This window comes from Malaclemys terrapin, chromosome 22 (genome assembly GCF_027887155.1).
Source record: "Malaclemys terrapin pileata isolate rMalTer1 chromosome 22, rMalTer1.hap1, whole genome shotgun sequence".
Taxonomy (NCBI): domain Eukaryota; kingdom Metazoa; phylum Chordata; order Testudines; family Emydidae; genus Malaclemys; species Malaclemys terrapin.
In genome coordinates this window covers 10,871,259-10,883,044 of record NC_071526.1, presented here as the reverse complement: position 1 = coordinate 10,883,044, position 11,786 = coordinate 10,871,259, and the positions used below count along the sequence as shown (strand labels likewise).

General features: G+C 49.6%; 1 protein-coding gene across 1 annotated transcript; it reads right to left on the bottom strand.

Moving 5' to 3' along the window:
- Positions 1–944: 944 nt before the first annotated feature.
- PAQR7 (progestin and adipoQ receptor family member 7) lies at positions 945–2,313 on the bottom strand. Its single transcript, XM_054011533.1, has one exon. It carries the CDS (start codon positions 2,205–2,207, stop codon positions 1,149–1,151), a length of 1,059 nt encoding a protein of 352 aa, XP_053867508.1. The 5' UTR covers positions 2,208–2,313; the 3' UTR covers positions 945–1,148.
- Between the last annotated feature and the right edge of the window lie 9,473 nt (positions 2,314–11,786).

The window sequence follows — 11,786 nt, the reverse complement described above, 5'->3', positions numbered from 1 at the left end:
CCTTGTAAGTACTCTCACACTTATTATCAAACTGTCTGTACTGGGCTAGCTTGATTATCACTTCAAAAGTTTTTTTTTTTTTTTTTCTCTCTTAATTAATTGGCCTCTCAGAGTTGGTAAGACAACTCCCCCTGTTTATGCTCTCTGTATGTGTGTATATATATCTCCTCAATATATGTTCCATTCTATATGCATCCGAAGAAGTGGGCTGTAGTCCACGAAAGCTTATGCTCTAATAAATTTGTTAGTCTCTAAGGTGCCACAAGTACTCCTGTTCTTCTTTTTACTCACATTATTGTTACCTGCAATGGAACTGCACCAGTGGTAGCAACAGAAGGAATTTTTAGGGGTACAGGGCCAGTATAGACAAAGCTTCCCTCTTCTCAGTGGCCTACTGGCCTCTTTCCTCCTTCAGATCCCACTTAGAAACCCATTTCTTCCAGCTATCCTTCCTCCCTTCTCCTCTTCATCATTACTGATAACCTCCTCCTCTCTCCTGACAGGGCCTTGTCTTCAGTGTATCTTGTCTTATTTAGATGATAAGGGCAGGCCACAGGTCTTTCTCTGTGTGTAAAGTGCCATGTAAAGTTACTGTGCTATATAAAGTGACCTGAACAGAAAAAAAATGTTTGTCTTGTCCCCTTGTTTGCTTCTCTGCAAAATGTAAAGACAAGCTGGACTTGTTTTTTCTGTCTTAACTTCTGCCTGAGAAATATCAGGAATGTCAGAGCTGGCCACTCCTGGTTTTGCTAGAAGACTCACTTAGGATCTCAGCTGTGCAAGTCAGCTTTCTCAGCCCATAGATGCCAGGACAGCAGGAGGCATATTTAGCAAAGAGAGTGTTGCTCCCAGCTCTTCATTGAGGCCTTTTAAAGACAGGACCTGAATTTCTAAGGCAGAAAATAAGTAGAAAAAGAAAATGTTTTAACACTTATACACACATACACCTTTCCAGGTCTTCTTTATACATCATAAAAAACCCCAAAGAGCACAAACTCCCAGCATTTTCCCTTTGCAGATCACTTAACAATAGCACATTTCCAAGCATTCCATCACTCTCTAAAATACAGTCCACAGCCAGATTGTTATGGTGGCATCCCCTCAAACAGCCAGGTTCGGAGAGATCGGGAGCTTCCCCTCCACAGCTTTCATTCTCCTTTGCAGTTCAGTTTGCACTTCACTTTGCTGGTCATGTAAGCGGCAGTGAGGAGGCAGCAGGCTATGGTGAAGAAGCACAGGGCAGAGAAATTGTGAGTCTGGTCACCGTGCAGACTGGTGTAAATCTCCCTTCTTGACTCATAGTCCAGAGCCACCGCCTGCACCTGGGCCAGGGTGCACAGCACCAGAAACACGTGGAAGATTTGATGCCCCTGCCCAAAGAAGTGACATTTCCCAGGAAACCATTTCTCTGGATAAGGGTATGAGAAGAAAAAAGCACCGATAAGGAAAAACAACACCTGGCATTTGTGGTATAAAAGGGCTGGATCCGCCTGCTCGGCGGGCTGAGCTGTATAGAGCCGGTGAATTACTGGGCTAATATCTAGAGCATACGCCAGGCCCAAGGGCATTTCCTGACACAGCCTGCTCAGATGGCGAGGAAGTTGGTGGTATCTATATTTAGCATAACAGGAACCTGCACAGGATAACCATGCTAGCAAAACAGCTCCTGGCATGTAAAACCCCATGATCCTTGCATGCCAGTCTGGCTCAATGGTATAGTAGTAATGCACCAAGGCACTGCTGTACTGGTAAATGGCTACTCCCACATAGTCCATGAAAAAAAAGCTATAATGCCAGAATTCTGATTTGGCCTGGAGGAGGTGAGCCAGGGAGCTGAAGGTTAGGTAGGTGATAGAAGCAATGACAATGATGAACAGGGGATGGGCATGAGGATCGCTCGCAAAAGCCACCGTCTGGGAAAGCCGCTGGAACCTCAGAAGCAGGATCAGAGCTGCCACGAGGTGAGTCCAGACGTTGACAGCTTCGTTGTGCTGCTGGAAAAGCGTCAAGAAGTAATACTTCCAGGTCCGGTTGAGGGGTCTGTAGCCGGTGTGAATGTAGGGTTTCCAGAAGACCTTAGGCACATCTGAGGTGCCCACAGTGCAGGGAGGCGAGGGGAACGCCATTTCCAGCAGCCTGGGGACCTGCCAAAGCTGCTGCACATTAATGAAAAGGCGGGTAAGTTTTTCCGGGACAATGGTTGCCATGACAAGGAGACCCGTACACTCAATTGCTGCCAAGCAAGCAAACTTTCATGAAGAGAAGAAAGGAAAGTTTAGTTTGGTTTTAAAAGCAGCATTATAGGGGATCAACATGTAGGGTTCGTTTTTTGTTGTTGTTAAATCTTAGCAGATCTGCTTATCAGAGATAATGTTCTCCTGACATTTACAATAAATGAAGAATGAAAAGTAGCATGGAGGGGTTTTTTTGTTTGGGTTTAAACACTATTATTTGTATTACAGCAGGGCCTAGAGGCCACAAGCAAGTCTGACCCCCATTGGGCCAGGTGCTGTAGAAATATACAATGAATGACAGTCCATGTCCCTAAGAGCTTAGAAAGCAAAAACGGCAAGGCATAACAGGAAGAGGAGATAAATGAGTGGGAGGGGGTGAGAAAGATTGGATAATACCTAAATATAGTAGGTGGTGCACAATTCTTAGCTAGTGATCACTAATCTTCACCTGCTTAGCCAGTAGCAGGTTGTGATGGCCCAAGCCCCAACATCCTGGACAAACTTGTAACTCAATTAGTTACGTTCCACCACCCAACCCTCCACCCCCCTACAAATGGGATTCAGCATCCCCCTTCATTCCCTGTCCTAAATGCTTGCATAGTGATGCTGTGAGTGGTTAAACAGCTGGTGTGTTCTACCTCAGAGGGGGCTGCATTTTAGAGTTGATAAAGTGTTCTAAGTCTTAGCTGCTTTTTGCAGTTCTTAATTTTCCATATGGCCTTATAAAAACACTAGTTACAAAACACAAATAGTCTAAACACATCATTTAGATTCCCTAACACATCTGTGGGCGCAAACTGTTATGCAGTTGCAGTCTACTCATAAACTACTGTCCCTGAGGAGACAAAAACCAGACTTCTTGGCTCCTTTTATTGCATTCACACTGGCTAGAACGTTTTTTAAAATGTTTTGTCTACCCTAACTCTACTTGCTAAAGCCTTGTTTAAACACAAAGTTCAAACTCCATTCCAGACCCAGTGCAACGGGGCATGTTAGATTAACTCTTACATTTCAGACATGAAACCATTGGAACAGCTCAGGGTACAGCTACACTCTGGTAAGAAACCACACAGCCTGTCTCATAGCCCAGTAGAGTTGCCAACTTTGGTTGGATGAATTCCTGGAGTTTTCCTCACATGACATGATCTTTAATGAAAGATTAATCTTTAATTCCTGGTGACTCCAGGACAATCCTGGAGGGTTGGCAACCCTAAGCCCAAGTCAGCTGACTGGCTGTGGGGCTAAAAATTGCAGTATAGACATTTGGGCTCAGGCTGGACCCCGGGCTCTAAAACCCTCCTCACTCTTGGGGGTCTCAGAGCCTAGGCTCCAGCCTGAGCCTGAACATCTACACTGCGATTTTATAGCCTGCAGCCTGAACCCTGGGAGCCCGAGTCATCTGACCTGGGCCAGCTGTGGCCATGATGACACGGGTCTTTTGTCACAGGGTAAATGTACCCTTAGACAAGGTTGGCGTATTATTTATTATTAATTATTATTATTATTATTGACCGGCTATCATTACCTCTACATCAAAACAGATACATGGCCCCCCCAGGCTGATAGCTGAAGATGAACCACACGCATTCAGACGAAAAGATTGCTTACTGCTCAGCTTCTACACTGCATCCCTTTCCCCCACTGTCTGTCTAGAAGATTATTTAGATTGTAAAATCCTTGAGGCAGGGACTGTTATTCTAGGTTTGTTCAGCAATTAGCACAATGAGATCCAACTCTGTCCAAAAATGACAGAACAAGGAGTAATGGTCTCAAGTTGCCGTGGGGGAAGTTTAGGTTGGATATTAGGAAAAACGTTTTCACTAGGAGGGTGGTGAAGCACTGGAATGGGTTACCTAGGGAGGTGGTGGAATCTCCTTCCTTAGAGGTTTTTAAGGTCAGGCTTGACAAAGCCCTGGCTGGGATGATTTAGTTGGGGATTGGTCCTGCTTTGAGCAGGGGTTGGACTAGATGACCTCCTGAGGTCCCTTCCAACCCTGATAGTCTATGATTCTATGATTCTTGGTTGGGCCCACTAGACCCCACTGTGATATTGAAAAAATAAGCTTGGGGACAAAATAATATTTCCTAGTCTGTGCAGGTCTGATTAGTGCTGAAATCACATTATATAAAAGAATTCCAGGGTTCGAGACAGAAAACTCTTGTGGAGGCAGCCTCTAAACTCCAAGCCCAAGAAACAAGGCGGGGAGGGATAGCTCAGTGGTTTGAGCATTGGCCTGCTAAACCCAGGGTTGTGAGTTCAATCCTTGAGGGGGCCACTTAGGGATCTGGGGCAAAATCAGTACTTGGTCCTGCTAGTGAAGGCAGGGGGCTGGACTTGATGACCTTTCAAGGTCCCTTCCAGCTCTAGGAGATAGGATATCTCCACTAATTTAATTTAATTTAAACCCAAAACAGTGAAGGCTAAGAGGGCCACGCCTAAGAAGAAGTGAAATGACATGAGATACTTGCCATGACCCCTGCACACACACTCCAAACTGCTCATGCCACCCTCCTCTCCTCCAGATGGGAATCACCAGAATTGGGAGGATGACAATGGAATGTGATCACCAGCTTCTTCCACCCTCCAACTAATCCTCAACAAAAAGAACTGAAACCATCCTGATCCCTGCTCAGGAAGGCATGGGCAAGAAGGCAGCTGTACACATGCTTCCTGACTCAAACACATTATGGTCACATACGTAAGTACATTAAGTGATAGAAAATCTTCCACGGTTTGGTAAAAACCTCAAGCCTTGTCTGCACTGAGAATATGTCCTGATTCCAGCCATCAGTGTAGCTGCACACCAGTGCAAACCCCAGGTGGAGACAAGGAAAGCCACGATTTGCATGGGTGGTGCTTACCCAACTCCAAGCTATATTGGTGGATGGCTGGTTCATCAATTGCTGGAATCGGTGCAAATTCCCAGTGAAGTTAAGGCCCCACTTTGCTACATTTTAGGAGACACTGCTCCAGGATCTACAAGGCAATAGAAATATGTATTTGAAGCAGTGGTAGTGCTTGCTAGGCATAAGCAGTCTAAGTATTTGCTTAGGGCCCCCAGCAGTTCAAGGGTTCCCCGATTTAGTATTACACCCAAAGTACCATTCATCTTATTTAAGGTGGGCTTGTTAACACAAGTGTGTTAGTATGTGTTGTGTCGGTATATTTTTTTGGTTTGTGGAAATAATGCACTTAGTATTTTTTAGTGGGGGCAGTGAGAAGGGACCCAAAAATATTCCTGTAAGTTAGCATCACCTCTGATTCAGAGCCTTAACAGTAAGTTAACAGTAGCAAGGAAATATATCATTCACGCTATGACCTTCCATGTGGCCAAACAAAACAGAAGATAGGAAACAGGTAACAGCTTAAATCAGGCAGCCCCAAGACTGGTTTGGGCAGCACTAATCTTTCACTAGTGAACTTCTTACAACATAGTGGGAGCGAAGAAATAATAAGGGCCCTGTATAGTACCTAGGAAAATACCAAATTCATTTACACTCTTAATCAAGAACTCCTACGTACCTAACTAGATTGTAACAGTGCTGCACCAAATACCCAGGTCACCTCCAGACGTGCAACAGTGCCATAAACTAACTCTCCCACGATGGATCCCTGACTCATATTCAGTAGCACTTACACCGGTAGTCCCATGGAGTGCTACTTAATGTAAAGGTTGCAGCATCTGGCCCTCAATGTTTACATGTGTATTTGCTTGTGTATACACATGTAAACATCCTGTCAAAAGCACAAATAAAAGTGGTTTTATTTTAAACGTCAGTCACTATGTGGTTTCTTTTAAACTGGGGCAGGATCAGCAAAACTCGCTTCAGTTGCTGGCTTAAACTCCGTGTCCCCTGTAGGGATCAATTTCACCTCAATTGAATTTTTATCTTATTTCTCAAAGTTCTGAAAAACTTCTGTCAGACAGGCAGAAACTGATCCAAAACAGAGCTGTGATTTTTTTGTACTTGGTTGCGGGGACGGCGTCCGCAGGACCCAGCTATGTACAGGTGTCAGACTCCCCTAAAACTCAAGGGCCAAATTCTGCCAGTGTAAATCCGGAATAGCGCCACTGAAGTCAATGGGCGTTCAGCCACATAACCGAGAGCAAACTCTACCCCCCCATACCAGGATCCCTTTACGTGCCATAAGGGAGGGGACTCCAAAAGGCTCAGGGGACTGGGGTTTCTGAGAATTTCCTAATATTAGGATCTATAGGATTAGGGTCCGCCCAGGAGTATGCAGTACCAGGGCTCCCCAGCAGTCTCCAGGTACCCCTGAGAGATCTCTAGCTATTAGGGTTTCCACACAGGGTACCCCATTTTCTAGTGCCCTAAGGTTTTAAGTATTGGGGTCCCCTACAGATTCCTACGATGAAGGATGCCCCAGGGTGTCCCCTATGGATCCCTGGTATTAGGCTTAAAGGCTGTGGGGATCTCGGAGGTTTGTAGTGTTAGAGAGGTACCCACCCTTCCCTAAACAGCTCAGTCCCTCCCTTGCCCCGCTCAGGTACCTGCGAAGCTCGAATTCCCTCGGCCCGCGTCCGATCCTCCTGGCTCTGCCCCGCCCTAGTCCCAGCGGCACCAGGGAGAGAGAGGGGAGGAAGGGGCTACCCAGTCCGGCACCCCGCCCCTCTGCAGCGGCCGCCTCCCCAGACAGACCCGCCTTATCTGCTTCCCTTCCCCACCCATCTGGCAGGGACGCCTGTGCCTCTGCGACCCAGGGACCAGGCCGCTGCAGCGAGGGAGCTGCGCCACCTGGAGGCCGTAGAGACCTGAAGCTGGGGCAGCCGGGCGGGTGAGATGCCCCGGGGGGGCGGAACGGGGCTGCAAAGAGAAGATGCCAGGAGCTGAAGGTGGCAGGAAAGGGCTGCGGGGAAGGGCCGCCCCCTGCAGCTCTCCCTTTTCCTGCTCGGACACTAATTGCCCTAAGAAATTATTTTAAAACCATCCTGTGGTGACGACGCAGGAAAGGAAACAGAACGCCAGGTCTGTGGTAGCTAGAGAGCTTTACAAGCCTCTTGCAAAAAGCCTCCCAGGAAAACTTTTCCTGGGGTTTTTATTTCTCTCCTTACTTTGTTTACAACTCTTCTTAGTGGTTACATTCTTGCGCATAGAAGAGCTAGGCAGTATACATGCACATAAGATAACGAACCCATCTCTTGAGCGCGTGAACACCAGCTGCGAGGGTACAATCAAATCAGCCAAATAAGTTTCCCAAACACAAACGCTGGATTGAAGGTCACTCCTGCCTCGTAGCCATGGGAGCAGTTTGCCGCGCCTGTGGACTGGCGATTCGGGAGCTATGCATCTCTACATCTCCCCCTGTTTTATTTTATAAATGCGGTGTTTAAACAAAACACTCTCGCAGGGTAGCATACACAATGCCACTAGATTGGGTATACATTAAACAAAGCAGCAAAGTAAAACGTCAAACATCAAAACTAGGACCCCATACTATAAAAGGGTCTTCATCCACTCTAAGGGTGGCTATAACTAAATATAATCCTACCAAGGAAGAAAAACGTCTTGGCGGATGACTTAAGCATAGCATTTCAGCATATCAATTTGCTATTGCATACAAAACTATTATCAGCAAGCTTAAAACAGCACATTTCTTTCACTGTCTCACACCCCAGATGTTGCTGGGTGGTTTACAGACAGGAACAAGGCAGGTACTTAACAGACCTTGCATTTCCGGGGCAACGGCCAGGCAGAAATCAGATTGATTTAATACTTCTGCCAGGTGGACCCAGGTGTTAAACTGCAGCCGCTGCTCCATCTGGGGTTCGCCTTGGCAGCTAGGGGCCAACAGGAAACTCCCCAATACACACAAAATAAGGAGTGAATTAGCATTAAGGCAAGCTAACAATGTCACAAGGTAATTTTCTGCGGTAGGTTCTAGCTGCTGCTGCACTCGCAGCTGCTCGGCCTGCAATGAAAGGGCTTTAACCTGTCCCCAGGTTATGCGCTGCGGGGGCCCCCACGGGGGGCGCTGGCGAGGACGCTCGGGATCCTGCAGATGTAGGTTGAACTGTGGAATGGGGTTCGATAGTCCCTGGTGCCAGGCCATCGCCGTGCCACGGGCGGACGTTACGCGCCGGGACCCACAACGGACCTGTAGGAAGAGAAACGGCAGCATGCCCTCGTCCCCACGTTATAAGGGGCACTGGGCCATGCCACTGAGGGTCTGGGGCCTTGCGATATTTAACAAAGGGGCGGGGCAAGGCCTGGTAGCTGCGAAAATGACATTCTGCTGCAGAGTAGTTGTCAGTCAAATTCAAATGATTCAGGGTAAAAAGCACTGCAGCCAGCCATTCCTGGCGGGGAGGAAGGCCTACGGGAATCCCCCCTTTCTGTTTTTGGCGGACCAGGGCTTGTTTGAGCGCACGATTGGCTCGTTCCACAATGGCCTGGCCTGTGGGGTTATACGGGATACCAAACGTGTGGACAATGTCCCACGTGGTACAGAAGGAGGCAAAGGCCGAGCTACAGTAGGCGGGGCCGTTGTCGGTCTTAAGATGGGATGGGTGACCCATGATTGCCATAGCGCGAATCATGTGATTAATAACATGACGAGAGGCCTCACCCTTCTGGGGGGTGACCCACACATAATGGGAAAAGGTATCTACACACACGTGAAGATACTGCCAGGGGGCAAAGGGAGGGAAATGTGTAACATCCATTTGCCAGAGCTGGTTGGCCGAGGTTCCACGAGGGTTAACCCCTACCTCCGGGCTATTGGAGAGAGAAGCGCAAAGGTCACACTGGCGAACAATGGCCTGCGCCTGATACAATGGGAGAGTGAACTGCTTGGCAAGGGCCTTGGCGGATTGATGAAAAAAGGCATGGCTTTCGATTGGGGAGGAAAAAATTGAGGCCACCGATTTGACCGCCTGGTCGGCCACCGTGTTGCCTTCTGTTAATAGGCCCGGTAGTGTGGTGTGACTGCGAATGTGTGCCACAAACAGTGGGCTAGAGCGGGAGGAAAGGAGCTGTTGCAGGGTAAGAAAAAGGGCCAACAAATTGTCATCACAGGAGGGCGACACATAGGAACCTGGAAGAGACTTAAGAACATTAGTAACATAAAGACTGTCAGTAATCAAATTAAAAGGGTCATCCTGGAAGCATCGGCAGGCCAGGACGACAGCAGCCAACTCTGCGCGCTGTGGGGAGCGCTGAGGCAGGGTAAAGCGGACTTGCCAAGTGCCTTGCACCTGCCAGCTGACCGCACCTCGTGTTGGGCCGCCGTCCGTAAAAAGGGTAAGTGCATCCTTAATGGGGACGGTTGACAAGGACGGCCGGAGGTGAAGGCAACGTTGTTGTAGGAATGAAAGACGGGGGTCAGGGGGAATGTGATATTTAACTTCCCCAACATAGTCAGCAAGAGACAATTGGAGGGTGGCACTGCAAGAGACAGTGCGTTCCCAGTCTTTAGCCGGGATGGGGACAATAATGGCAACGGGGTCCCAACCCAAGAGGGTACGGGACCGTTCTCGCACTTTAAAAATCAGCTCTGCGGCCTGTTGAGGGAGTGTCTGAATAGTATGCGGAGGGGAGTGGGTCAAATAAATCCATTCAATTAAACGAAGACGCGCTGCCGCCCCCTCCTGGGCAAGGACAGCTGTCGGTTGTGAGAGTGTGGGAAGCAAAATGGCAAAAAGGGGCTGTTCCCTTTCTCGGCGGTCGACCCACACCTGGGCCAGGGTCTGGTTAATGAGGGTGACCGCTTGGCGCTGTTCCTGGGAAACGGGAATGATATCTCCGGGGAGACGGCCCTGCCGAAGGCCAGAAAAAAGAGGGGACAGCATGGAGGTAGTCAGAGGGCAAAAAGGACGAATCCAATTAAGGGACCCCAATAACTGTTGAAGCTGTACAAACGTAAGAGGGTTGGGCAATACCAACTCGGGACAAACTGGACGGGCATATGACTGGAGCATGCGGTGACCAAGATACAAAAAGGGTGGCTGACGCTGGATCTTGTCCGGTGCCACAACCAGGCCACACGCCGCAAGCTGGTGGCGCAGTTCGTCCAGCCAGTCATCAGGGAGGACGGGGTGAGCCACCAGGATGTCATCCATGTAGTGGTAAATTAAGGCATCTGGGTGTGCTGCGCGGAAGGGCCGTAGGGCCTGCGCAACAAAATGCTGACACAAGGTGGGGCTATTCAACATGCCTTGAGGGAGCACATTCCACTGATAGCGTGGAGTGGGCTGGGAGTGATTCAAAACCGGAACAGTGAAGGCAAAGTGCACCCGGTCCTCAGGGTGCAAGGGGATGGTAAAAAAACAATCCTTTAAATCTATTACAAATAACCGGTAATCACAGGGAATAAGGTTGGGATTAGGGGTACCACACTGCAGGGGACCCATAGGCTGTATAATTTTGTTAATGGCGCGAAGGTCCTGCAGGAGGCGCCACTTGCCAGATTTCTTTTTAATCACAAACACGGGGGTATTAAAGGGGCTAGTGGACTCCTCCAAACGTCCTGCCTTCAGCTGGTCATTAACCAAGTGCTGGAGGGCCTCCAGCTTTTCTAAAGGAAGCGGCCACTGCGCAACCCATACGGGTTCGTCAGTGAGCCAACGGAGGGGGAGGGCCGTATGCCTAATCATTGATATGGATGGTGGCAGTGAACTGTGTCAATAAATCACGGCCCCACAGGTTGAGGTGGACGGGGAGAATGATAGGCCGGATACGGGCGCGGCGGATGCCTTGGGGCGCCCTAACCTCCAACCATCGGGCACTTCGTTGTGAGTCCTGTGCCCCGCCCACACCCCAAACTGCCGGAGCCTGCTCTGTGGGCCAATGGGCGGGCCACTGCGCAGCGGCAATGACGGTAATGTCTGCCCCAGAGTCAATAACACCCTCGAACGGCTGATCGTTGAGGCAGTAAATGCGTTTGGGTTGGGGTGCTCCAATGTCTTTAACAACTGCTGCCACTTGTGGGTGAATAGTGCGCTGGTCGGTGGACCCGAAGCCTCCGGTTCGGGGAACGTTTCTTCCCCCTGCCGGAAGGGAGTAGGGCACAAGTATGAGTTGCGCCCAGGCATCTCCCTGAAACAGCCGTTTCGGGAGATGACTCCACAGTTGAACATGGATAATTCCACCATAGTCCGAATCCACCACCCCAGGCACCACAAACAGGCCCTGCTTGCTGGCGGACGAGCGGGGTAGGACAAGGCCCACCATGCCCTCCGGCAGCGGGCCCTGAATCTGGGACGGCATGAGGAGGACCTCCCCGGGGAGAGTGATATCCATATTTTCCTGATTAACAAGGTCAATCCCCGCACTGCCCCTTGTGGCGGCGGGGGCGTCGTGCACGGAGAGGGGCGCGGCCTTGGGTCTCGGGCTGGTCGCAGGCCCGCCTACTAGTTTCCCGGGGGGTTGTCTCGGTTAGCAGCCAAGACCCGGCTGTCACCCCCGGCCAAGCGACACTGCGCAGCCCAATGGTAGCCCTTTTTGCATTTCGGACACAGCGTGCGGGGCCTCTGGTCTGTCCGGGGCTTGGGTTTGTTTTTACACATGCCCCCCGCAGGGGCCCGACACTCC

Excerpts from the sequence above, each read along its gene's own strand:
- PAQR7 (XM_054011533.1), bottom strand. The coding sequence starts at position 2,207 with ATGGCAACCATTGTCCCGGAAAAACTTACCCGCCTTTTCATTAATGTG.